The 27,574-nt window shown below is 36.3% G+C and overlaps 1 protein-coding gene across 3 annotated transcripts in view; it reads left to right on the top strand.

Annotated features, from left to right (window-relative positions):
• Positions 1-314: 314 nt before the first annotated feature.
• Positions 315-27,574, top strand: part of LOC137807418 (DNA-directed RNA polymerase 3B, chloroplastic) — a 46,895-nt gene continuing 19,635 nt past the window's right edge. For 2 of the 3 annotated variants that reach the window (XR_011080514.1, XM_068608053.1), the window contains exons 1-9: positions 315-1,096; positions 2,777-2,980; positions 3,065-3,198; positions 3,612-3,681; positions 4,198-4,256; positions 10,097-10,214; positions 18,236-18,349; positions 18,855-18,986; positions 19,211-19,627. Coding sequence is in view for 2 of the 3 variants with exons in the window: in XM_068608053.1 (XP_068464154.1) it covers positions 401-1,096; positions 2,777-2,980; positions 3,065-3,198; positions 3,612-3,681; positions 4,198-4,256; positions 10,097-10,214; positions 18,236-18,349; positions 18,855-18,986; positions 19,211-19,627 (1,944 nt within the window). In the remaining variant the exon portion in view is untranslated. The remainder of the gene's footprint in view (positions 1,097-2,776; positions 2,981-3,064; positions 3,199-3,611; positions 3,682-4,197; positions 4,257-10,096; positions 10,215-18,235; positions 18,350-18,854; positions 18,987-19,210; positions 19,628-27,574) is intronic. The other variant, XM_068608052.1, reaches the window with a different exon arrangement.

Below are 27,574 nucleotides of genomic sequence, written 5' to 3'. Positions count from 1 at the left end.
GAATTAAAAAAAAGATAAAGATTAGAAAAAAATGATAATGCCCCGTAAAATCCGTTTATGTAGCAAAACATAACTTATTTAATAATACACGATTTACACAAATATAAATTAGACTATATTTTATTTATTTTATTTTTTAGAAAATATTTATTTTAAATACAAAATTAAGTATCACAAATAGTTGTATATATATTTTGTAATTTCACTTTAGAAAAAATGCATATTTATACAAATCAATTAGACTAAATTTCAAAATCACTTTTTTTCTACTCTGTTTCAACAACAATAATCCATTAACTGCGGATAAAGAGTGATGCTATATATATGCAGGGGTTTAAGGAAGGTTTGGTGTTTTTCGAATTCCAACAACATTGTTTGCAGTATCCACACTTCAGCTTCAATGGGGTTTGCAACTTTCTTTCCAACACCTCTCCTTCACAGGGGAACCCCTCCAACAAAATCTCAATCTCTTCATCACTTTCTCTTCTTCCCAATCCCCATTTCCTCTTTTCTTCCTTCCTCTCTTATTCCAGTAACAATCAAACCCTCAAGAACTCATGTTCTTTTTGATTCATTCCACCACAATTTCGTCCAAGACCTCGAAAATTGTCACGAACCTGTTAATGGGGTTCATCAAACCGAGCCCCCTGACCCACCCCAGAGGGTATTCATCCAAGAACCTTGGATCTTGAACGACTTGTTGAGGAATGATATTGAAGAGGAGAAGCACAATGGGCTGAGGAGGAGGCAGATTCAAATGGAGACTGAAGCGTTGGAGAAGACGGTAGAGGAGTACAGAGAGCTAGAGAGAGAAATGCGTGAGAAGAATCTGACTCCCAATTTGCCTCACGTGAAGGCTCTGTTTTTGGGGTGGTTTGGCCCTCTCAAGGAGGCCATAGAGGCAGAGCAGAAGTCAAAAAGGACGAAGAAGCACAGAGTGGCATTTGCACCCCACATTGATTCATTGCCTGCGGCAAAAATGGCTGTAATTGTCATGCATAAGGTGATGGGTTTGGTGAGTATGGAGTATCATCATGCGGGCTGTGTTCTCCTTGTGGATGCTGCAGTTCAGATTGGTATGGCTGTGGAACACGAGGTACACCATATGACAATTTCGTCTTTATTTGTTTATCAATTGAAGGGAGGTGTTATTAGTGGCCAAGAAAGTGGTAAAGAGTGCATTGGGTTGAGATTTGGGTTTTTAAAAGACTATTTTGAAAAAAAAAATTATTGAGGATTTTATGTAAAATGCAACTATTTATAAGTTTTTTTTAAAATGACTTTTATTTGGTAGTTTATATTTTAATGGATTTTATCATAAGAGTTTATAAGATTTTAAAATGAACTTTATGACTACTAGTGTCAAACAGACAATCTATATCTTCTAAGAAAAAAAATATTAATAATGGTGGTTACATAAAAAACAGGGGTTGATTATTGTAATGTGTTGTGCTGTTGAAGTGTGTGAGTTACTTTTAGCACTTGGTTAGTTTATTTTTTTTTCTTTTAATTTTAAAATATAATTAAAAGAATGATGATATGAAATGTGTACACCAAAGAGGAGAATCCCTCTTGTTATATAAAGATATGGATGATTTGTAATATGTTGTGTTGTTGAAGTGTGTGTGGAGTTACTTTTAACATTTAGATAGTTTATTTCCATTTTTCTTCTTTTTTTCCTTTTTTCTTAATTTTAAAGTATTATTAAAGGTAGAATAAAAATATAAAATGTGTACAGTAAAAAGGAAGAATCTTGTTATAGATTATTGATAGTATTTGAAAAGACTCCTTACATCAGAACATGTTTTGGCTTTGAAAATTGTATCTAAAAACCAAAAAAAGCTCACCACCACCTCGAACAGGATCTTTGTTCTGCTGGTTTTGTGGTCCATGTGTAAGTTTTGAGGGACTCTAACGAGTTTTGTTTTTGACTAATTAAAATATAATTTATTTGGGTTTTATTTCAGTGTGTTAATTTTTTTTATCACCCAGTGACATAATGAGGCTTTGTTGTTGTTATACTATTACTATTGTGTGTCGTTTTTAAACTGAAAATGGGGAAATGGATGAGTTTTACTTCATTACGTGCCAAACTTTATGATTATCTGTTCTCCTGTTGGGACATAGAATAGTGAAATGATAAGTGGCGAGAGACTTCCAAAATGGCCAATTGGCATGTTTACAACCTGTTGCCATATCTTAATAGTTAATAAGTGGTTTTGCTGTTGCATTTTGCATGGTGCCTTGCATTGAAGTTTTCAGTAAAGTTTGCTGGACCCTTAGTCTGATATTTGTGACTTTTTGTTACTGCTTTCACTTGAAGTTTCTGGCATTCGGAATAAAAGTGAAATGAGTTGTTCATGATGACCCAACACTTTACCCTTTGTTGGGGTTGCCTCTCTAAGCTTCTAAAATTTCTTTTGCTACAGGAAAACATGTGTATCTCTTTGCCTTTTAGAAGCTTCCCACCGGATATCCGAACATGCTATTAGTAATGTGTGATACCAATTGAGGTTCACTTCAATCCTTTAATTACTCCATTTAACTTGTACCTAGCACAGGGGATTCTATGTCAATGAATTCTCACATCCAATTTAACTGTTGGGGGAGGGAAGATACTAGTGGGAGTTGTGATTCATTGAAGTTTTCTTCTGTGCTCGTGTCACTTTTCTTGGTTGTTTATCTAATCTAGCATTAACAGCAATTGCACTCTTTCTACTTGTTTCACTTCATTTATAAATTACATATTCGTTTTGGTTATCTTATTGTACTCTAGGTTAGGATTCATAACTTCCTGGAAAAGACTAGAACTCACAAGAGTAAGAAAACAGAGGCTGCTCGTGAAGACAGTACGCATAATGATACACAAAAGTTAAGGAAACATGTAAATGGTTTGATTAAAAGAAGACGACTTAAACAGGTTCAGATGCTATTGAAAGAGGAAGAATGTGGCCCTTGGGGGATTGATATCCAGGCTAAGGTTGGTTTTGATATCTGAGTGTGATTATCTTTGACTTTATTGTTTTAATTGGAACTAATGAGTGAACTCTATGAATCTCTGCAGCTGGGAAGTCGACTAATAGATTTATTAATTCAAACAGCATTTGTACACTCTCCAGTTAATCAGTCTGCTGACACTCCACCTGATATTCGACCAGCTTTCAGGCATACATTTAAAGTTATATCAAAGAATCCAGAGTGAGGCTTCACCTTTTTCTAAAGAAACTAAATCAATATAATAATTGGTATAATAGTTTAATCCTTAGTAACCATTATCAGATTAGAGAAAGTGGTGATTGGTTGTTTATTTGAATATGATGATGTTTTTAATCAATAATTATTAGTTTAGGATTCTCACTGTCAAGCAGAAATTATAAGGTATTGTGATGGGGTATGGTTGTATCTTTGCTTAAGGAAAATGAGAGGATAAAAATCTCTCATTTTGAGGAGGGACGCGTATTTCATGTGCATGTCAATGATTGATCTTTTAAAGCGTGAACAACAAAATATCTCCAAAGATCAGTTTTTAATGATTTGATGAAATGAAAGTTACTTTATTTCACCCATGTGTTTTTATTGTTATGTTTTGAATATTTGTTTGATATTTGTAGGCAAAAGATTTTGAAGAATTATGGTGTTATAGAATGTGATCCCTTAGTCCTTGCTGGGATGGATAAATCTGTAAGTTGAGAGATCTCTCCCCCACCTTCCTGATCTGTTTGAACAATAACTTGAAGTTGAATTTGTCCTACTGAGTTGTAAAGGTTTTCATTTTACTAAGCATGAAAGCAAAGAAAATTAATACTTGTGTACAACAATATTGCAGTATCCTGCTGTAAATTAGTTTTGAAATTCTTATTACTTCCCTCCCCCTAAAGAACTTGTATTCAGGTGGAGGTACAGGAGGGCCTTAACACCTAGATTCTTATTGCTTTGTGTCAACTTCATGGTGAAGATTTTGTGTTTTAAAGGACTTTATCTTTTCCTGCTAGTGCTAGATAAAGGCATGAAGGGTTTTTTTTTGGGTGAAATCATTGAACAGTCACATTACTTCTAAGTTGTTCTTCTGTTATTTCTAAATCTGTTTTCTTCTAAGCATGTCAGTATGGGATTATTCTTTCCAAAAGGAGAGGATAGAACATGAACATACATATCTTAATCTGTTCTTTTATTAATCTATGCATTTATTTTGTGCAGGTTAAGCATATGTTAATGCCTTACATGCCAATGCTAGTACCTCCAAAAAAGTGGAAAGGGTATGGCACATGGAATGGCTCATACTAGTATTTAATGTTGAAATGTATGCAGTGGTTAGATTTAATGAGACTTGGCATGATTTATTGTGCCATGTTTAAACCCTTCTCAAAGCTGGAGTGAGGTGGATGTTGAGCCTAAGAGCACAGCATAATGTGTTATCCAATTATGAGTATAAGGAGTTCTTGCACCTCAGGGCATCATCCTTAGCCACAGTTGCTCATACTTGTAATTCTATGCTGTCTCTCTCAATCCTCGCATGTTGACCATTTGATTATGGATTCTTGTGCTTCTGACCATGTATTTGGTAATCCCTTTCTTAACTCTAAATCATCCTAATTTAAAACCCCTCATCACATTACTCTTGTAGGTGTGTCAAAAGCTAAAGCTAGTGGCATTGGCCAGTCACTCCTTTTCCATCTTTATATCCTGATTATGTTCTTTTCTCTATTTACATTTTTAATTTGATTTCTGTTAGTCCTCCAACTCGTAGTAAAGAATATTATATAATCTTCACTTCTGATTCTATTCTTATATAGAATAGGAATACAAGGTAGACAATTGGTACATGATATGAATCAAATGGGATTTATTACCTCCAGTCTTCATCCTCAGTTTCATCCACCAGTACAAGGTCTCCTAATCTTTATTGTCGGTTGGGTCAGAGAGTCTTAAAAATTTAAAGAAAATGGTTCCTCAGTAATCTTATTTGTAGTACTTAGAGTTTGAATCTTGTCAGCATGAAAAACCTGTTTGTTCTTGTTATCCTAGCAGTGTCTAGTTGCAAACTATGCTCCTTTCGATGTTATTCACTCTAGTGTATGAGGTCCAGGTTGTGTCACTTGTTTTAGGACAGGTTTTTTTATAACATTTTTTAGTGAGTTTTCCATATGTATGTGGATTTTAAAGGATCAAAATTATTTGGTGTAATTAAAAATCTCTTTAAAATAATTCTGAATCAGTTTGATTATTCTATTTAAATTCTACGTAGTGATAATGCAACAAAATATTCTTCAACTCCTTTCATTTCTTTTATGGTTAATAATAGATTAATACTTTTGTGTCACTGTCCTTATACTCAACAAAATGTATTATATTATGGAAATTGCACGCACTTTGCTCATGAGTACTAATACCACTTTGAAGTTTTGGGGCAATGTTGTCCTTACTGTGTTTTCTTATAAGTTAAATGCTATCTTTCACTAGTCAAGACAAGGTGCTTCATTCTGCATTATTTCCTAATGCATTTGTGTTTTGTATTCCTCATGATTTTCGCTCCACTTGCTCTGTTCATGATCTTAGTCCAAGACTTGACAAACTATTTGCTTGTGTTGTGAAGCATGTTTTCCTTGGCTATTCTAGAGTTTAGAAGAGGCATTAATGTCACTGTCCTTCTCAACATCATTTTTTAGAAAATATCAATTTCTTTTAAGGTATTCCTTTCTTGCTTCTCAAGCACTACTTATTCTTTGTCTCACCTCAATTGTTCCATCTACTTTTGTCCTAGATAGGTCAACTCCATTATATTCATCAAGGCCTCCTACTCCTTGTCACTTGATTACTCGTCAGTGTCATTTGTGTCATATCTTTGTTGACACATCTCCTGCAAAAGTTCAGTTGACTTGTCTTTTGTACCAACCAACCTTCTACTATGGATTTTTTGGAGTTATTCAATGATCTTTGCAAAGTTTATAAAGGTATCCATTCCTCGTTCTATTTATAATTTCCCTAGTTTATCACTATTTTTATCCTTTGAACCTTACCCTTGCCTTCACTCTTATATCACTATTCCTAAGTCTCTATAGCTCTTTCTCATCCAGGTTGGCAATAGACTATGATGATTAAATGGCAATTATAGATTCAAGCCAAATTTGGACCCTAATTCATTCTCCTCTTGAAGATTGTACCGTTTGATGTCACTGGGTCGATGTTGTAAATGTTGGTCTAGATAGATAGGATGAAAGTTCATTTGGTGGCTAAAAGCTATACCCACATGTCTACCCTACATTATAATGATACTCCATCTGGTTAAAATGACCTGTTTTAATTTCCTTCTTTCTACGGAAACTATGTGACATTGATCATTGTACCAGTTAGATATAAAATTGTCTTTAATGGAAACTTAGACGAGGTAATGGAACAACCAAAGGGTTTTGTTGCTGAGGGTAATCTCATGGATGTATATTGTCTTTTCAAGGCTTTATATGGCCTCAAATAGTCCCCTCAAGCATGCTTTATGAAATTTAGTGCAAATATCTAGCATTTTGCTTGATTTGGAGTGCAATAGACTACTCCATTTTTATGTATGCTCCACTAACCAATATTTTTATTTGGTTGTTTATGTTGATATAGTTTTTGAATGCCATGATCATAATAGGATTGCTAAACTGATACAATACCTATTATATCATTTTCAAACAAGAAGAGAGGTTGGTTGTGGTGCTTCCTTGGAATATAGGTAGCTTAGTGCAAGGCAAGAATTTTTATATCTAGTGTACAATATACGCATATAAATGTCTTCAAGAAGGGTGCTTGAATTGGTGGTTAAACTTGAAATTTTTTTACCCTTAGATCCTTTTGAAATGAAAAACTTTGTAAAACCTCCTTTATTTCTCACATGAATTGATTTACAAGTTTGAACTTAGTAGCCAAGGAGCCTTTAAACATAACTTCAAGAATTAAAGCAAATCTCCAATTAATTGAATAAATATTCTGATAGGACTCCTAGGCATCAACAAGATGCTTATGGGCCTAATATACTAAAAGACCTAGAATATGGCAGATCTACATTGGGAGAAAGAGAGTGAGGTCCAGTAGTGGAGAGAATGAAAAAGAGAGTGGGACCTAGTAGTTGGAGGGAATGAGACAGAAAAGGGGGGCAAGGGAATGAGAGTCAGTTACTGAATGGATGAGGTGGCATGAGGGATGTGCAGTGAGGAATTAGTATTTAGGGAGAGAGGAGAGTGGGGAGAGGCAGGCTGGGATTATTGTCAGAAATCTATCAGGAGAGTATTCTTTTCTCTAGGAGTCTTGGACTTTGGGTATTTTCCTTGCTTGTAGAGCCACCGAGTGATATTATGGAATTAATAATACTATAGTCTCTTATATTCTATATTTTATCATTGGTCTGACTTGCCGGATTTGAGACGAGGAGTTAGCAAAGTTAGACGTTGTTCATGCCACCAAAGATGGGAGAAAGAGTCGATGCATTGTAGGAATGCTTGGCAACATTAGGGATTTCCCTGCAACAATCTCTGGTGGAGTTTCGACAAGCTCTAATAGAGGAGTTCGCCAAATTATGCCACAAAGGCAACGAAAAAACTCAGGATCTCCAATCATGGAGAACCTGTGGACTGAATACAAGATGGCGGTGAAGAAGGTCGAGTTGGCTGCTTGATGGCGACCATCCAGTTGGATGGATCACGCGAGCGGAAACGTATTTCAAAGTGCAAAGTTCGTTGGAGGAAGTAAAAGTTTGATTGGACAAACTGAGTATGGAAGGAGCAACCATCCATTGGTTTAACCTCCTTCGCGAAACAGGACGATTTGAATTAGGAAAAGCTAAAAGGGGCTTTGAACATCGCTACAGAGGTCGCAAGAGTTACAATTCTTTTGAGGAACTCAAATATTTGATGCAAACAAGGAGTGTGGAGGAGTATATGAATGAATTTGAGTTCATCCCTTCTCAGGTAGCACTGTTGCCTAAGGATTGCAACCCGATATTAGGTTACACGTTTGCACGTTTAACCCAATCAACCGGATTCAAGCCATGCGCATAGCTCGGAGTGTAGAAACAGAGTTAAGAGGCTTGATGGTACGTCAGGGCGGTGAATTAAGTGGAACCAAGATGTGGAGAGGAAATAGGGAGTGGAGCTCGGGTTACATAGACAATTGTGAGGCCTAGTAGTGGAGCGAATGAGAGTCAGTTATTGAATGGATAAGGTGGCATGAGAGACGTGCCGTGAGGAGTTAGTACTTGGTGAGAGAGGAGGTGGGGAGAGGCAGGTTGGGATTATTGTCAGAAATCTGTTAGGAGAGTATTCTTCTCTTTGGGAGGAGTCTTGGACTCTGTATTTTCCTTGCTTATAGAGCCACTGAGCTCATTGATATTTTGGAATTAATAATACTATAGTCTTTTATATTCCATTTTCTATCAGATTGAAAAATATTAGAGAAAAGAGAGCACACAAGTGTTTTATATTGATTCAATTCCAACTCTTACATCAATCTTGTATTGATTGTAGGATTCCACTATAAGTAATATTATATGTACACTTACAACTTGATCCACACCAAATCACTTAGAGACCTAATATTACCACTTGAGACACCCTATCTCAAGAATACAATTTGGAACACAAAATTCGACTCTTGACTCTTTGCACGAAGTTGTGAGTAAAAATAGGAAGGATTGAGCCTAGAGAAAGAAACATGAACATTAACATGAACTCTTTCTTGATAAAAGAAATGAAACTTTGTATGGAATGACTTCTTGTTTAATCTCTCAACATTCTATCTCTCTTTTTTCCTAGTGTAAAACAAGATTTTTTTAGAGCATTTGAATGATTTTGAGATTTATCTCTCTTTTTTTGAGTATGGGCTTGTGTATCATGTGAGGTAGAACTAACACTTATTTATGAGAACATATGTTGTGATAGATGTAATTGATTATTTATTCTTATTGTTCATATCAGTTTTCCAGAAACTATTGTAAGATTATTAATAAATTACAATAGACAACACCTTAATTCTGACTTATTAATTTTTTCCTTATGTAGTCGACTATCTCACTTGTAATGTACTTTAGCAAGTTAGGTATTACCATTTTTCATGGTTTACCTTTATATGATTTTCATGTTTGTAACTAGTTATGATTTTTTTGTAATCTATTATTCCAAAGAGCATGTTTCCATGGAATTCAAGATTACATTACATAATCAATTAATTTGATGTTCTAATTAGTTACATAATAACATTTTGTTTTCCAGAAGCTTAGGATTTACTCTATAATCTATTTTCTCAACGTATAATCTATTACAACATAAATAACTTTTTTCTTCTTATAAAATAAACTCTTATGTAATTGATTATGAGAAACATGCAATCAATTAGAATTCCAAAAATCTTCTTTAGCCAATGACTCAATTTTAACACTTTCTATAACTTCTAAGTTGATTTAAATTTTTGAAAACTCTTTCTTATGCTTTTTTTTTTTATCTTAAAAGAGCTTAGCTAACAAACATGCTTCTTATGAGCTACAAGACTCATTAACATCTAGGTCTACCTTGTCATCTTCAATGTTTGGAACTTAAGAAAAACAAAAGCTATCTTCAAAAACTTCTATGGCTTTCGCTTCCTGCTTCAAGCATTTGGCTTCCTATTCTTTTATATGTGACGCAATGGTCCACATTAGGATATTATGTTTCTATAGGAGGTATTTGAGACTGTATAATTTGATTTTTATTTGTGCAGATAACTTATTTATAGGAAATTTGTTGTACATTTTGTAATTATGATAGCTTTGCTTCATTCCCCCCTTATTTTTTTGGCTTCTTGGATCTATGTATTCACACATCCTTTGTACAGTTTAATCCATTAGAAATATCTATAATTTTTAATCTTTTCATCAGGTCTCAAGTGGGAACAACAAATTTGAATTGAATAGTTAACTTAATAACTTATAGCCATTTCTTTTGAATATGGTAATTAACTTGAATGTGGTGAAAATACAGAAAGTAGCAAGGAATGCAATTTTACAACATCTCTACAACCATAAATTCTTAGGTGCTTCTCTCTCCTTGCATGAGACTGCATGTCTATTACCTTACCACACTCTTTCCAGGTATGAAAATGGTGGCTATTTGTTCTTGACATCTTATATCATGCGCACTCGTGGATCCAAGAAGCAACAAGATGTAATGAAGAATGTTGGAAGGAAACAAATGAGAAAAGTTTTTGAGGTACTACATATAATTTTTATTTCTATTTTCATTACCATGAAAGGTCTTAGAATGTTATTATTAGTTATTAGCCATTTCAGATTTGTTAGTCATTAGCTGTTAGAGATTCTAGGAAATTAGGATCATTGATTCCTAATTATTTGGTAAGAATTTATTGTATTTGATTTTGTAAATTGAAATAAATACATACTGTGTGGTCTGCATTTGACACACAACATTTAGATAACATTTTTTTATATGTTTTTTTTTTATCAGCAATGAATTAATAGAATTTAAAAGAAACACTTTAGGGGTGTTCCAACCCTTATACATAAAAACTCCTAATTAAGCATTCAACAATTAGATCAAACGTTAAGCGATACACCACTTAACTCAAAACCTTAAAACTAGTTAAAGATACTCAGTCCCAAAACCTGAATCTGCATAAAACCAGCACACAACAAAACCAAGCCTGGTGGCGAGGGAGAACTGCTAGAGAAAGCAGCAAATGCCTCAAACCAAAGAAGTAAAACCGAGTGCAGTGTTTTTACCAGCATATCAACAATGCCAATACCTCCAAAGTTCATACAAGAGCTATTTCAAAATCACAAGCCATGATGACCTGGACCGGTATAGTAACCACCAGCTCAACCAAGCCAAGGGTAACCTGCCTGTCACCTATACCTTCACCCCTCCTTACAATGGCAGAACCGGGCTTTGATAAAACAAGCCTCTAAGCTTCCTCAACAACACCACCTTGAAAACGAACCAACCTCACACTCCATGCCTGTAACCGAGCAACTACCACAAATCCACATTTTTTTATATGGTATCAGTAGTTTAGGTTTTTCGATCTGTACAAGGCCCTTAGCTTTTTTCTTTGTACTCTCGGGTGAACGATACCCGCAACCACTGTGTGCCCTTTACCTCCACCACCTAGCGTTGTTTTCCTCTGATGACCGTTGCAACCAGAATCGTCTTTCCTTGGTGACCACCAAGCTTTGTTCATCACTTTGTTCCAGCACCTCACATGCCCACATGCGTGTGACTTCTTCCCGACGTGTGTTTCACGCACTCATAACAAATTGCAATTTTTCCATTCTTTCCGACGTGACCCACTTGACAACATGCCCTTTGCCTTCTTTCTCACACCTAGACGTCCCTTTTTAGATTCATTCCATGACTTCTGACAGTTCCCATTAAAACATTGTTTCTGCAATGACTTTTGCCACTATTTCGTTGATTCCATGTGAAAAACTGACCAGGAAAAGTAATTACAGGGCATGGGCTATTGCTGTCTAGTTGTGGTTCAAGGGTCAAGGTCATGACAAACACTTGACCAAACAGGCCAAAGATATTCCTATCACTAAACAAGTCCGATGGAAATTGATGCCTCTTTGTGTAGTGTTCTCTGGTTTTCCCTTGATGTCAATTTGCAGCCCAATACCAAGCTTTTACTACCTATTATAATGTCTAAAACAAAGCCAAGAGAGTTTACTCTAGTGACGTTCATCTGCTTTACAACGTTGTCTCCAACCTTATTTCTATAAAGCTGGAAATCCATGTTATATTGACTATTTTATGGCAAGTGTACACCGAGTCAGAAGTAATAATTTGTTCCTAAGGACATATATCGAACCCACAATGAACAGTTATTTAAAATTATAATCGTAGCATTCACTAAGTATAAAAATATGTACAATAATTTGATTTGAAAGATATTGACACAAGTTTGCTTGAAAATTAAATGAAAACAAAATAAATGAGTAAAATAATAAAATTAAGAAATTTGGGAATGTGGTTAATCCTTCTTACTCATTTGTAGATTTAATGAATAAACATATAACATTTCATCTTGATTGACATTGATGCACATATAAAAATCATTAAATCATTCATATCAGTGGAAAGAAATAAATGAAATATATTTCTGAGATATCTTACAAATGTGATTACAGTCTCTATTTATAGACTGTTTTACAACCTAAATAAGGAAAGAAATAATAGGCAATGAAAGCTAGAAATAATGGGTGTTTAAAGCTGTACAAATCAAATAAAATCAAATCACTAACAAATCTGTCCTAATAAATATAAAATGGAATCTGCACTTAATTATAACATAATTCTCCTGATTATGCAACACTCCCCCTCAAGTTGGTGAATGTATATCTATCATTCCCAACTTGCAAGTAAGATCTTCGAATTGTTTTGTGGGAAGTCCCTTAGTAAACATATCTGCTAATTGGAGTCTTGAAGGGATGTACTCAGTGGCTATAAGACCATCATCCAACTTCTCTTTAATAAAGTGTCGATCTATCTCTACGTGCTTTGTTCGATCATGTTGAACCGGATTGTGTGCAATACTGATAGCGGACTTATTATCACACGCCCCTTGAGCCATGGCTCTAAATTCTGCCTCTGCACTTGATCTTGCAACTACATTTTGCTTCTTGCTCTTCCATGTCACCAGATTTCCACCCAAGAACATGCAGTAGCCTGTGGTGGATCTCCTATCAACAATCGATTCTGCATAGTCAGCATCAGTATATACTTTCATGGATATGTTTTCCCCCTTTTTGAATATCAATCCTTTTCCTGGAGAGGCTTTTAAGTACTGAATAGTTTTATCTACTGCCTGCAAGTGTCTTTCTCTTGGATCATGCATAAATTGGCTAACCACACTAACTGCATAGGCTATGTCTGGCCTAGTGTGTGATAGATAAATGAGTTTTCTCACAAGTCTTTGATATTGTGTCTTCTCCACTTTTGGGTTTTCCTCATCATTCCCAATCCTATGATTTTGCTCTATTGGCACTCCAGTGGGCTTACAACCCAACTTACCAGTCTCTTTGAGAAGATCAAGGATGTATTTCCTTTGAGAAATAAAGATGCCATGTCTCGAGTAAGCAACCTCTATCCCAAGGAAGTACTTGGGATAGAACAGCCAAATTGAGTAGCCAGTCTCTCCCTCAAATTTTGTTTTTCAATCTCATCATCACCTGTAATAATCATATCATCTACATAAACCAAAAGTAGAGTGAGTTTACCATTCTGAGAATGTTTTATAAACAGAGTATGGTCACCTTGGCTTTGTCGGTACCCCAAAGATACCATAGCTTGAGTAAACCTTCCAAACCAAGCACGAGGTGATTGTTTAAGACCATATAGGGCCTTCTTAAGTCTGCACGCCTTATTCCCTTCATTAACAACACCATAACCAGGTGGAATCTCCATGTATACTTCTTCCTCCAAGCTTCCATGCAAGAAGGCATTTTTAACATCAAATTGATGCATTGCCCAACCAAAGTGTGCTGCCAGGGAGAGAATAATCCTGACTGTATTCATTTTTGCCACTGGAGCAAAAGTCTCCTCTTAATCGATCCCATAGGTTTGAGTGTACCCTTTTGCAACCAACCTTGCTTTATACCGATCCAGTGTGCCATTAGACTTATACTTAACTGTGTATATCCACCTACAACCCACTGCTTTCTTATCTTTTGGTCTCTCTACAATCTCCCAAGTCTCATTCCTTTCTAATGCGCTGATTTCTTCATTCATGGCTCGAATCCAGTTCTCATTTTTTAAGGCTTCTTGTACCGATGTAGGGATTTTGATAGAATCAATAGCTAAAAGAAAACTCTGGTGTTGCATAGAAAGTTTTTTTGTAGACACAAATTGGGATATAGGATATTTGGCACAAGATCTTTTTTCTTTTCTCAAGGCAATAGGTAAATCATCTAGGTTAGTTTCATTTAAGGTGTCATCAAAAGTCTCATAGGTATGAGTTCTTACCTCCGGTTCAGACATGTGAAGTTGCAGTTCGATCAGGAAGGGTTCTTGTTGCCTTCGTTGATATTGTTTCCCAAAGTATTTGTCCTCATTATTCTTCTCTGGCAATGATGTTGGCATAGGGTCTTTGTCATTCTCCCTAAGAACGAAATCCTGCAACAAAGGAAAAGGTGGCAACTCAAGGTCCTCAGCTTCTTGAATACTCTCCCCCTGAAGTTGAGAACTGGGAAAGAAAGACTCTGTTTTATGGAAGGTGACATCTTTTGCAATATAAACTTTACGACTTTGAGGATGATAACATTTATACCCCTTTTTGTTGGGGGCATAACCGATGAAGACACATTTGATGGCGCGAGGATCTAACTTTTCCCGATAAGGACTATGAACATGGACAAAAGCAGGACAACCAAAGACACGATTCTGAAGACTATTCAACATGAGAATAGAAGGATAGAATGTGGTCATAACCTGAATAGGAGTAACACCCTCTAGAACCCGAGAGGGTAATCTATTAATCAAATAAGTGGCAGTCAGGACTGCTTCCCCCCAATAAGATCTAGGAACAGATGTTTGGAAAAGTAAAGCTCGAGTAACCTCAAGGAGATGATGATTTTTCCTTTTAGCAACCCCATTTTGTTGATGAGTGTCCACACAGATTAATTCATGAACAACTCCATTTTCCTGAAGGAACTTGGAAAGGTTTTGGTTCACATATTCTCTTCCATTATCAGAACGCAATCTCTTAATTGGACTTTCAAATTGTGTTTGAATCATTCTGTAAAACTTTACAAATAAGTGAAAAACTTCAGACTTATTTTTCATGAGGAATATCCAAGTAACTCGAGTACAATCATCAATAAATGAAACAAACCATTTTGCACCCGAGATATTAGGAATAGGTGAAGGTCCCCATACATCTGAATGAATAAGATAAAAAAGTTTAGAACTTTTATTACAATTGGGAGGAAAAGTTGTCCGATGGTGTTTAGCAAACCGACAAACATCACAATGAAATGACTCCGCAGACACTTTTGTAAATAAAACAGGAAATAAGGACTTTAGGGTACTAAATGGAGGATGACCAAGACGTCTGTGTTGAAGCCATATTTGAGAGGATGACCAAGATTCACGACCTTGCTGAAGATTAGAAGTGTGTGCCTGTAGTCTAGCACACATTTTACTTTCTTCATGCTGTAAATAATATAACCCGCTCTGCTCTTTAGCAATTCCAATAGTCTTCCTCTTGGCAAGATCCTGAAAAACACAATGGGAAGGGAAAAATACCACTGCACAATTTAAATCTTGGGTAATCTTTTGAATAGAGAAGAGGTTATTGGATAGTTTGGGAACATGAAGCACATTTTTTAAAGGAAATGAAGGTTGAAGGTTAATGTTACCACGACCATTAATGGGGGTAGTGGAACCATTAGCAACAGTAATATATGGGTTACCGGATAAAGCAATGTAGGATGAAAAAGAAGAGGAATGAGGTGTCATAGGATCAGTAGCACCAGAGTCTATAATCCAGATATTTTCAGTACTAGAAGCATTAAAGGATAAAAAACTAGAACTCTTACCACTCATAGTAAAGGAACAATAGCTAGATGGCTTACTAAGGGAGTCCATGAGAGCTCAAAACCAATTGAGTTTTTCAGATTGACAAAATTTGATCTTGTTCACAAAAAAAAAATCCGTCGGAAAAATTTTCCGGTGGTGGTTTCCGGCGGCCGGTGGCAGTTTCCGACGAGAAGTGGCAGTTCCGGCGAGCAGTGCAGTTTCCGGCGAGCGATGGAGGTGGTGGTCGGTGGTGGTGGTCGGCGGCGGTCAATGGTGGTGGCGGTAACAGTCAATGGTGCAAGGTGGTGGTGGTGGTCAATGGAGAAAAGATAAGGAAAATAGAAAGTTGCAGCAATCAAGTCTCTCCAAAAAAAAATTGCAGCAATGAAGGCTGCCAAGGAAAATGATTATAGCAATGACGGCTGTCAAGGAAAATATTACAGCAATGAAGGCTGTCAAGGAAAATGATTAGGCTGCTAAAAAAAATAAAAATTGCAGAAGCAGAGTCTCCAAGATCAGGAGCTCTGATACCAAGTGGAAAGAAATAAATGAAATATATTTCTGAGATATCTTACAAATGTGATTACAGTCTCTATTTATAGACTGTTTTACAACCTAATTAAGGAAAGAAATAATAGGCAATGAAAGCCAGAAATAATGGGTGTTTAAAGCTGTACAAATCAAATAAAATCAAATCACTAACAAATTTGTCCTAATAAATATAAAATGGAATCTGCACTTAATTATAACATAATTCTCCTGATTATGCAACAATATCCATTCTTCGCATGCAAAATTATTAAGAATGTCTCCTAAATATTGATCCCTCGCATATTTATAAAAACTTCTTATCACTATTGTTGAATGTAACGGGCTTAGCCCATAGTTTATATAATTCTGTTATTATGTTATTGATTTTTTTATTATTTTCATCTATAAATAAACACCCCTATGTGTGTATTTTACACAAGAGATATCAATCCTATATTTATTTTCTTCATTCTTAACAATTACGAACAAATGTTATAAAACAATTAAGTTTTCAAATCTATTCCTAGCATTCAAATATGGTAAGCATTATCATTTAGGTCAGATACTCAGAAGTATTTTCCAGTCCATTATAAAGATCAAAATCATGAATAAAGTTTTAAGCTTTGAGAATAAAATGATAATATCAATCATTAATCAAGAATAAAATATTATAAATAATATCATCCCAATACATAAGAGTTTGAACAAATTACTCTCAATCCCAGAGTAAAGAATGAGCCACTCATGGTGGCCATTACAAACATGGAAAGCAAGAAAAGAAGATCCAAGGTGTTTCTCCTTGACGACAGTCTCCTTTAGGTTTTCCTTCATTTGGTTCCCCCTTTGGGTCACACCTTGTTCTCTGCCTTACGTCCTTATTTAACCTAATTGGGCTTGGGCTAAGTGACATCTCTATTCATAACTGTTGGATATCCCACATTGCCTAGAGATTAGAGCCTGTCATTGTATATAAGTGGGTGCAAACCTCAACCCTATGAGCCGGTTTTATGGGGTTGAGTTAGGCTTAAAGTCCACTTCGTAATATGGCATCAGAGCCATTTTCAAGCCTATCTTAGCGAGTGTTTGTGTTGGGCCTATCGTGCCACCCGCTATCGGGCCGCTATCGGACCACCCATAATATATAGTCCCACGCACGAGTTGGCAGTCTCGGCGTGAGGGGGGTGTGTTGGAGATCCCACATTGCCTAGAGATTAGAGCCTGTCATTGTATATAAGTGGGTGTAAACCTCAATCCTATGAGCCGGTTTTATGGGGTTGAGTTAGGCTTAAAGTCCACTTCGTAATAATAATATATCCATTTGCTTTATCTCTCCTTAAATTCCTGAAAATAACACAAAATTGGGAATTTATTGATCTTATAACTTCAAAATATATTATTATATTCAAATTTCTCAAATTAGGGTTTAGTCATAGCTTAATCAACAATTAAAATTAATAATTGTCTAAATTTTTGCATAAAATTTCACTAAATAATGACATTTATCACAACCCTATCAATTGTAGGCCTTTGTCTATCCTTAATAATCATGTTCCTCACTCTCTTATATCCAACAAAAGGTCTTTACTGTATTCCTCTTTGTGTCTTTGGTTGCACATGCTTCCATGACCTTACTCCAGTTAAAGATAAACTTTCTCCCAAATCTCTCGGGTGTATTCTGCTTGGTAAAGATAAACCCTAAACTCTAAACTCACACCTCTAGAAGAACTATCATTGTTTTTGTTCTCAACTTCAACTATATATTATTTCTGCTGAATTCACCTTTTTTGATACTCTCTTCTCCATTGTATTTGATTATGTAAATTGGCATAATACATACAGTGTGGTCTGCATTTGACACACAACATTCAGATAACCTTTACTTTTTATAAAAGTAATGTGGCAATATTCTAAATGAGCGGTTCCAGTTTTTTTTTTATTAAACACCATTGTTAATTTCTTTTAAATTTTAATTTTTGTTTTGTTGCCTCCTACATTTAAAGGTGCTTTGGATTGAGAAGTTAATTTTATCTTAAACCTTATTTTAGGTACCATTCTTTTTAATTTTCCTTGCACAAAGGCACAATTCTTTTTGACACTTTCTTGTTTAGTCTCATTTTGATACTATACTTTTGGTGCATCAGCTTAACCAATACACATTTTTGTAGGCCCTGGATACGCTTGGCAACACCAAATGGAGAGTAAATGCAAGATTACTTGGTGTTGTGGAGTACCTCTGGGCAGCAGGAGGTAACATTGCAGGTTTGATTGATCGTAAAGATGTAAGCATAACAATATACAACTTTTAAAGATATCTTTACATAAGTTTCTTTGGTCTTTTTTCTGTTTTTGTATTTCTTTTGAAAATTAGATGGTAAAGATAAATAAATAAAAGAAAGTTTACCATAAACTAATTAAATATATTCACCTGTATGTTTCCTCCCTTTTTGGTCAAATGCTTGTGTCAAAATGGTGCTGCTGATTATGTATTTTGGGAAGTTTTTTATTTTATCTTTGCTATAACTTTATTCTTTATTACAGGTGTATCTTGCTAGTAATAGTAGGATTATGTATTTAAAAACAATTCCATAATTACAAGGATTTGTTTCATATTTCCTAAAATAACCAGCAGACTCATGTATTTATATGTCCAATGGCCTCATTATTTTTATATAGAAGAAATATATTTTTCTTTCTAAATTTGAGAGCCTGAAGTGTGATGAGTTTTCGGCATTACCTATTCTATGTAATTTATCTGGCCTACATATATTCTAAATTGACTTGTAGGTTCCTATACCAGAGAGGCCACCTGTAGAGGAATTCAGACAAATTCAGGAATGGAAGTGGAGTGTAAGGAAGGCAGAGAAAATTAATCTAGAGAGACATTCTCTAAGATGTGACACTGAACTCAAGCTTTCTGTAAGACCTCCCCCCCAATATTGTCAATACTTTTCTATTCTATATTTTGAATTGAAAATTCCAATTTTATATGTTACATCAATGACCTATGGTCTTGCCTTGATCTTGTATAGTAGAATGTTGGTTCCATTTGATCATGAGTTTCAAAATCTCATCTAAATTTTCAATAATTATTTTCCATGTTTCACCAACTGAAAAATAATTACAATATACATCTGAAACAGGTGGCTCAGAAAATGAAAGAAGAGGAAGGCTTTTACTATCCCCACAATATTGACTTCCGTGGTAGAGCATATCCCATGCATTCACATTTGAATCATTTAAGTTGTGATCTATGTCGAGGATTGCTTGAGTTTGCTGAAGGGCGCCCATTAGGAAAGTCTGGACTACACTGGCTGAAAATACACTTGGCAAATTTATATGCTGGTGGTACTGAAAAACTGTCTTATGATGACCGCCTAGCTTTTGTAGAGAATCATCTCAATGATATATTTGACTCTGCTGATAACCCTATTAATGGAAATCGTTGGTGGTTAATGGCTGAGGATCCTTTTCAGTGCCTTGCTGCTTGTATTAATCTGTCAGAAGCCTTAAGAAGCTCGTCACCAAATTCTGTTATCTCAAATCTGCCAATTCATCAGGTAAATGTTTTATTGAAAGCCTTGGGATTGAAAGACAGATATTTTAACTTTGCAGACTACTTCTATAAGTGACCAAACTGACTCCAAGCTCCCCTGTGAGATTATGATGCATAGAAAATTTCTGCAGATCATCAATAGAAATTATGCTATACATTCATAAGTAATAGTTTTTGGTATGTAAAAGATAGAGAGAAAGCATAAGAGAAAGAGACAGAATATTATTGCATTCGCAAGTGTCTGAGTACAGTGAAAGAAAACCAATATATAGACTTAAGAATAAAGTCCATATACAGTTCAAACAGAAACAGAAAAAATAGAAAGCAACAAACAACAAAGTATTCCGTTTGAAAACAATCAACCGAATGTTTACATTATACAATACTAATAATAAGAAAAGTCAGAATAGACAAAAATTTAAATTTGGTACCAAAACTCTTACAACTAATTGCATGGTAAGCTCTTCATACTGAAAATCATTGTCATATGTATCCAGCTTTCAGGTTAATATTTTTCACTTTTTGATAGGATTCAACTGATAGAATGAAAGATTTTTGAAAAAAAAAAGAACAAGGCAATGAGCCTTTATTTTTTTTAAATGTCTATAAAAGGTTAAAAGGTTGAAGAGGGAAAGGAAAGATTGAAGGAGAGAAAGAGAGATGCGATAGAAAGATGTATTATTCAGTATATCTCAATATTACAAATAACAGAAAAGAGTGGGTATTTATAATACCCAATACTGCATAATATGCAGGTAAAACAGTTTTAGCTGCTGTAACTAACATCCCCCCTTAAATTAATGGTGTGATTTAGGTAACACCATTAATTTACGTGAGAAACTAGAAAAAGGGTTAGCACTTAAGGGATTTGTGAAGATATTAGCTATTTGTAACGTAGCAGGAACATGAAGGAGATGCAGTTGTTTTTGTTGAATGACATCGCTAACAAAGTAAAGGTCTAACTCAAAATGTTTGGTATTGGAGTGCATTATGGGATTGGAGGCAAGAAGAACAACATTATCGGACCAAATGGTGGGATCAGTGGAAAAAAGACCAAGTTCAGTGAGCAGATTTTGAATCCACTTTATTTCAGCTAAGGTGGCAACAATACTGTGATATTCAGCTTTCGTAGAGTTGCAGGAGACGACCTTTTGTTTCTTTGAGAGCCAAGCAATAGGGTTAGAACCGAGATATACAACAACACCTGAGGTTGATTTTCTGTCATCTGGATCAAAACCCCAATTGGCATTATGAAAAGTGTTTAGCGCGAGTTGAGAGGGGCAGCGAAGATGGAGGCCATGAGTGGTGGTGCCATCTAGATACGTAAAATTCGCTTGACAGCTTTCCAGTGGTGGTGTTGTGGATTATGCATGAACTGACACGCTCGATTGACGTTGTAGGCAAGTTCTGGTCAAGTTATGAGAAGGTATTGAAGAAAACCAACCACAGATTGATAAAGAGAAGGATCATTGACAACAGTTGTGACATCTTTTGTTAGACGAGAAGGGGAGAGCATTGGTGTTGGTTGGGGCTTGGAAGAGATCATGTTGGTTTTCTGAAGAAGATCCAAAATATACATGGTTTGAGAGAGATGTAAGCCACCATCAGATGTCCAATGAGCCTCAACACCCAGAAAGTATTGAAGACTGCCTAGGTTCTTTAATGCAAAATGTTGGCTAAGATTTGATGAGGAGTTGAATGGCAGTGTAGAGTTCCCTGTAATGAGAATATCATCAACATAACTTAGGACAAATAGGGTGGTATCATTTGTAAAATGAAGAAATAGGGAAGTGTCACTTTTGGTAGGACTAAAACCAAGCGAAATTAAAGTTGCAATTAGCTTGTGAAACCACAAACTGGGTGCCTGTTGCAAACCATAGAGGGCTTTGTAGAGTTTGCAAACGACGTTAGAAGGACCAATTTCAAATCTAGGGGGTTGAACCATGTAGACAGATTCCTCCAGATCCCCATACAAGAAAGCATTGTTTATATCAATTTGATTCACAGACCAATTTAATTGTAAAGCAATAGTGAGAATAATGCGTATGGTTACAGGTTTTATAACAGGACTGAATGTTTCAGAATAATCAAAACCTAGTTGCTTATGAAAACCGTTGGCAACTAGACGGGCTTTGTTCCTCTGAAAAGATCCATCAGGATTGTATTTGATTTTGAAAATCCATTTGCAACCTATTGGTTGAACTCCAGGAGGAAGAGTAGTGAGAACCCATGTGTTATTAGTGTTTAGAGCATTTATTTCTTCTTGCATGGAGGATAACCATTGTGGATGATGTAAAGCATCTTTGGTGGATTTGGGTAAAACAGAAACCGCAGTTGCAGTGAAGGTTCATGGGTGAAGCAATGTTGCCTTTGCACGTGTAATCATAGGATGAGTATTTTGAGACACAATGTTGGGTGGAGTGGTAGCAGAGGAAAGCGAGTCAGGTGGAGACGATAGGTGGTTGTGGTGAAGACGAAGAGGAGGAAAGTTCCTCAGTATTTTGCTGAGAGACATGAGACGTAGACAAATGTTCATCAGTTGGTAGTTGAGGAGCAGAAGATGGCAATTGCTGAAAAATGGTTAGAGTGGGTGCTAGGGGGAGGGACTATTAGTAGGTGATGAAACAAAGGAAAAAGGGTTAGGCGAAAGTGCATATGGAAAAACATTTTCATAAAAAATCACATGACGAGTAATATATATACAACCAGTAGGTGAGAGGCAAAGATATCCTTTGTGAGTAGAGGCATAGCCAAGAAAAACACATAAAGAAGAACAAAAACTCATTTTATGTTTATTATATGAGCAGCGGATAACATGCACATCCAAAGATTTTGTAAAAAGAATAATCTGGGTGTTTGTTAAACAAGAGGTAATATGGACTATGATTGTTTAAAACATAAGTGGGTAAAGCATTTATAATAGAAACAACAGTAGTTAAAGCATAGCCCCAAAAAATGCATGGGTAAAGCAGACGTGCTAGCAAGGTTAAACCTATATCAACTATATGCCTACGCTTACGTTCAACAGAACCATTTTGTTCATGCGCGTGAGGGCAGGTTAAACGATGGGTTATCCCATTAGAGGAAAGAAAAGATTTCAAACAGAGAAACTCTTTGGCATTGTTAGTTTGAATGCTTAAAAGTTGAAAACCAATTTGTTTTTCCACATATAATTTGAAGGACTGGAAAACACTCAGAGCCTGTGATTTAGTGTGTATTAAGTAGAACCAAACATATCTAGTGTAAGCATCCACAAAAGAAATATAGTTACAAGCACCATTAGTTGTTGGGGTAGCAGATGGGCCCCAAATATCAATGAAAACAAGTTGGAGAGGTTTAGAGTATATAGTTTGAGAAGCAATAAAGGGTAGTTGATGCGATTTGCCGACAACACAAGAATCACAGAATTCACGTTTAGCAATGTAAGGTATATTACAGTGTTTCATAATTTGGTGAATCACTTAAGGTTGGGATGACCAAAACGTGAGTGCCACAAATGATATGTAGAGGAACCAGGTGTAACATCAGTGGTGTATGCAGAACAAGGAGCGGTATGAACAAGATTAGGAAAGATATAAAGACCATCTTTAAGCTGTCCTTGAAGCATAATCTCGTCTGTTCCCTGACGTTTAACAAGACAAATATCAGCATGGAACTCAAAAAAGACATGATTATCACGTGCAAACTGAGAAACACTTACAAATTTTTGGATATAGTGGGAACATGTAGTAAATGTTGTAAAGAGAACGTATTATGTGTATTGAGATCAGTATAAGTGGCAATACCAATAAATGTAATATGGAGCCGTGAACCATTACCTATAGCGACTTTTTCTGAACCTATGTATGGTGTTTTGGTGGAAAGATTAGTGTTGTGAGAAGTTAGATGATGAGAAGCACCACTATCAGGGTACCAAAGAGGATCATGAAGTAGTTGGGTACCAAGGATCGATGGTTCATCATCACTAAGAGGCGAAGAAAAATGAGTGGAGTTAGCATTAACTTGAGAGGGAGTAGAGGAATCAAACCTATGCCAGCAATGAAGGGCAGTGTGCCCATATTTTCCACAAATTTGACATTGCACCCGAGAAGAAAAAGGTATTAGATGGCAGCTTGTTGTAGTTCTTGGAGTTTGAAAAACGTGCCTTGGAAGAAAATCTTTGTTTACTAGGACCAGAGGTATGGGTTGAAGAGAAAGGTTTGGCAGAATTGTAGTTTGATTGGGAGAAGGAAGATGGAACAAAGGACACGTGTTCCTTCAGAATCTGATCCACTGAAACCCATCAAGAACAACTTCAATGTGATCCTCGGTAGAGATGGGACAACCCACAATAGCCAAGGTGTCAACAGTTTTTTTGATTTCAAGAAGATAGGCAGAGACAGATCGATCCTTTTTGGGTGTGCGCAGAAGCTGTTTGTGTTTCTTGATTTGGGCTCTGGTTTGGGATGCATAGTGAGTCTGGAGTTTATGCCAAACTTGATGCGAAGAATCCAGACCAACCATTTTGGTGAGAATACCGGAAGTCATGGAAGCCAATAACTAGGCTAGGATGGATTGATCTTGGCGATCATATATGATATATTTGGGATTAACAAAAGGAGAAGAATCCCCATCAGCAGAGAAGAAACGCGGTGGGATACATGTGCCATCCAAGAAGTGAAGAAGATCAAGGCTGTGGAGAGTTGCAGTGACTTGTTGTCTCCAGACCAAGAAATTATTTGGATCAAGCTTAAGGGATATTGGTGTATGAAAAATGTGAGGAAGAAGAGTCTCGGGAGTGGAAAGAAATAGATGAAATATATTTCTGAGATATTTTACAAATGTGATTATAGTCTCTGTTTATAGACTGTTTTACAACCTAATTAAGGAAAGAAATAATAGGTAATGAAAGCAAGAAATAATGGGTGTTTAAAGTTGTACAAATCAAATCACTAACAAATCTGTCCTAATAAATATTAAATGGAATATGCACCTAATTATAACATAATTTTCCTGATTATGCAACACTCCCCCTCAAGTTGGTGAATGTATATCTATCATTCCCAACTTGCAAGTAAGATCTTCGAATTGTTTTGTGGGAAGTCCCTTAGTAAACATATCTGCCAATTGGAGTCTTGAAGGGATGTACTTAGTGGCTATAAGACCATCATCCAACTTCTCTTTAATAAAGTGTCGGTCTATCTCTACGTGCTTTGTTCGATCATGTTGAACCGGATTGTGTGCAATACTAATAGCGGACTTATTATCACACGCCAAACCCATAGGAGCTTCATATTTTATTTTTAGGTCATCAAGTATGATCTTCATCCACAAGAGTTCACGCACCCCTTGAGCCATGGCTCTAAATTCTGCCTCTGCACTTGATCTTGCAACTACATTTTGCTTCTTGCTCCTCCATGTCACCAGATTTCCACCCAAGAACATGCAGTAGCCTGTGGTGGATCTCCTATCAACAATCGATCCTGCATAGACAGCATCAGTATATACTTTCATGGATAAGTTTCCCCCCTTTTTGAATAGCAATCCTTTTCCTGGAGAGGCTTTTAAGTACTGAATAATTTTATCTACTGCCTGCAAGTGTCTTTCTCTTGGATCATGCATAAATTGACTAACCACACTAACTGCATAGGCTATATCTGGCCTAGTGTGTGAAAGATAAATGAGTTTTCCCACAAGTCTTTGATATTGTGACTTCTCCACTTTTAGGTTTTCCTCATCATTCCCAATCCTATGATTTTGCTCTATTGGCACTCCAATGGGCTTACTACCCAACTTACCAATTTCTTTGAGAAGATCAAGGATGTATTTCCTTTGAGAAATAAAGATGCCCTGTCTCGAGTAAGCAACCTCTATCCCAAGGAAGTACTTCAGCTTCCCAAGATCCTTCATTTCAAATTGAGCAGCTAGTCTCTCCCTCAAATTTTGTTTTTCAATCTCATCATCACCTGTAATAATCATATCATCTACATAGACCAAAAGTAGAGTGAGTTTACCATTCTGAGAATGTTTTATAAAAAGAGTATGGTCACCTTGGCTTTGTCGGTACCCCAAAGATACCATAGCTTGAGTAAACCTTCCAAACCAAGTACGAGGTGATTGTTTAAGACCATATAGGGCCTTCTTAAGTCTGCACGCCTTATTCCCTTCATTAACAATACCATAACCAGGTGGAATCTCCATGAATACTTCTTCCTCCAAGCTTCCATGCAAGAAGGCATTTTTAACATCAAATTGATGCATTGCCCAACCAAAGTGTGCTGTCAGGGAGAGAATAATCCTGACTGTATTCATTTTTGCCACTGGAGCAAAAGTCTCCTCATAATCGATCCCATAGGTTTGAGTGTACCCTTTTGCAACCAACCTTGATTTATACCGATCCAGTGTGCCATCAGACTTATACTTAACTATGTATATCCACCTACAACCCACTGCTTTCTTATCTTTTGGTCTCTCTACAATCTCCCAAGTCTCATTCCTTTCTAACGCGCTCATTTCTTCATTCATGGCTTGAATCCAGTTCTCATCTTTTAAGGCTTCTTGTACCGATGTAGGGATTTTGATAGAATCAATAGCTGAAAGAAAACTCTGGTGCTGCATAGAAAGTTTTTCTGTAGACACAAATTGGGATATAGGATATTTGGCACAAGATCTTTTTTCTTTTCTCAAGGCAATAGGTAAATCATTTAGGTTAGGTTCAAAAGCAGTATTTAAGGTGTCCTCAAGAGTCTCACTGGTATGAGTTCTTACCTCCGGTGCAGACAATTGAAGTTGTTGTTCGACCAGGACGGGTTCTTGTTGCCTTCGCTGATATTGTTTTCTAAAATATTTGTCTTCATTATTCTTCTCTGGTAATGATGTTGGTGCAGGGTCTTTGTCATCCTCCCTAAGAACGAAATCCTGCAACAAAGGAAAAGGTGGCAACTCAAGGTCCTCAGCTTCTTGAATACTCTCCCCCTGAAGCTGAGAACTAGGAAAGAAAGACTCTGTTTCATGGAAGGTGACATCTTTGGAAATATAAACTTTACGACTTTGAGGATGGTAACATTTGTACCCCTTTTTGTTGGGGGCATAACCGATGAAGACACATTTGATGGCGCGAGGATCTATCTTACCCCGATAAGGACTATGAACATGGACAAAAGCAGGACAACCAAAGACACGAGTCTGAAGACTATTCAACATGGGAATAGAAGGATAGAATATGGTCATAACCTGAATAGGAGTAACACCCTCTAGAACCCGAGAGGGTAATCTATTAATCAAATAAGTGGCAGTCAGGACTGCTTCCCCCCAGTAAGATCTAGGAACAGATGTTTGGAAAAGTAAAGCTCGAGTAACCTACTATTTTTCCTTTCAGCAACCCCATTTTGTTGAGGAGTGTCCACACAGGTTAATTCATGAACAACTCCATTTTCCTGAAGGAACTTGGAAGGGTTTTGGTTCACATATTCTCTTCCATTATCAGAACGCAATCTCTTAATTGGACTTTCAAATTGTGTTTGAATCATTCTGTAAAACTTTACAAACAAGTGAAAAACTTCAGACTTATCTTTCATGAGGAATATCCAAGTAACCCGAGTACAATCATCAATAAATGAAACAAACCATTTTGCACCCGAGATATTAGGAATAGGTGAAGGTCCCCATACATCTGAATGAATAAGATCAAAACAGGAAATAAGGACACTTTTGTAAATAAAACAGGAAATAAGGACTTTAGGGTACTAAATGGAGGATGACCAAGATTCACGACCTTGCTGAAGATTAGAAGTGTGTGCCTGTAGTCTAGCACACTTTTTACTTTCTTCATGCTGTAAATAATATAACCCGCTCTGCTCTTTAGCAATTCCAATAGTCTTCCCCGTGGCAAGATCCTGAAAAACACAATGGGAAGGGAAAAATACCACTGCACAATTTAAATCTTGGGTAATCTTTTGAATAGACAAGAGGT

The sequence above is a fragment of the Phaseolus vulgaris genome, chromosome 3 (assembly GCF_000499845.2).
Source record: "Phaseolus vulgaris cultivar G19833 chromosome 3, P. vulgaris v2.0, whole genome shotgun sequence".
NCBI lineage: Eukaryota > Viridiplantae > Streptophyta > Magnoliopsida > Fabales > Fabaceae > Phaseolus > Phaseolus vulgaris.
The sequence above is the reverse complement of the archived record's forward strand: the minus strand, read 5'-3'. Positions and strand labels throughout refer to the sequence as shown.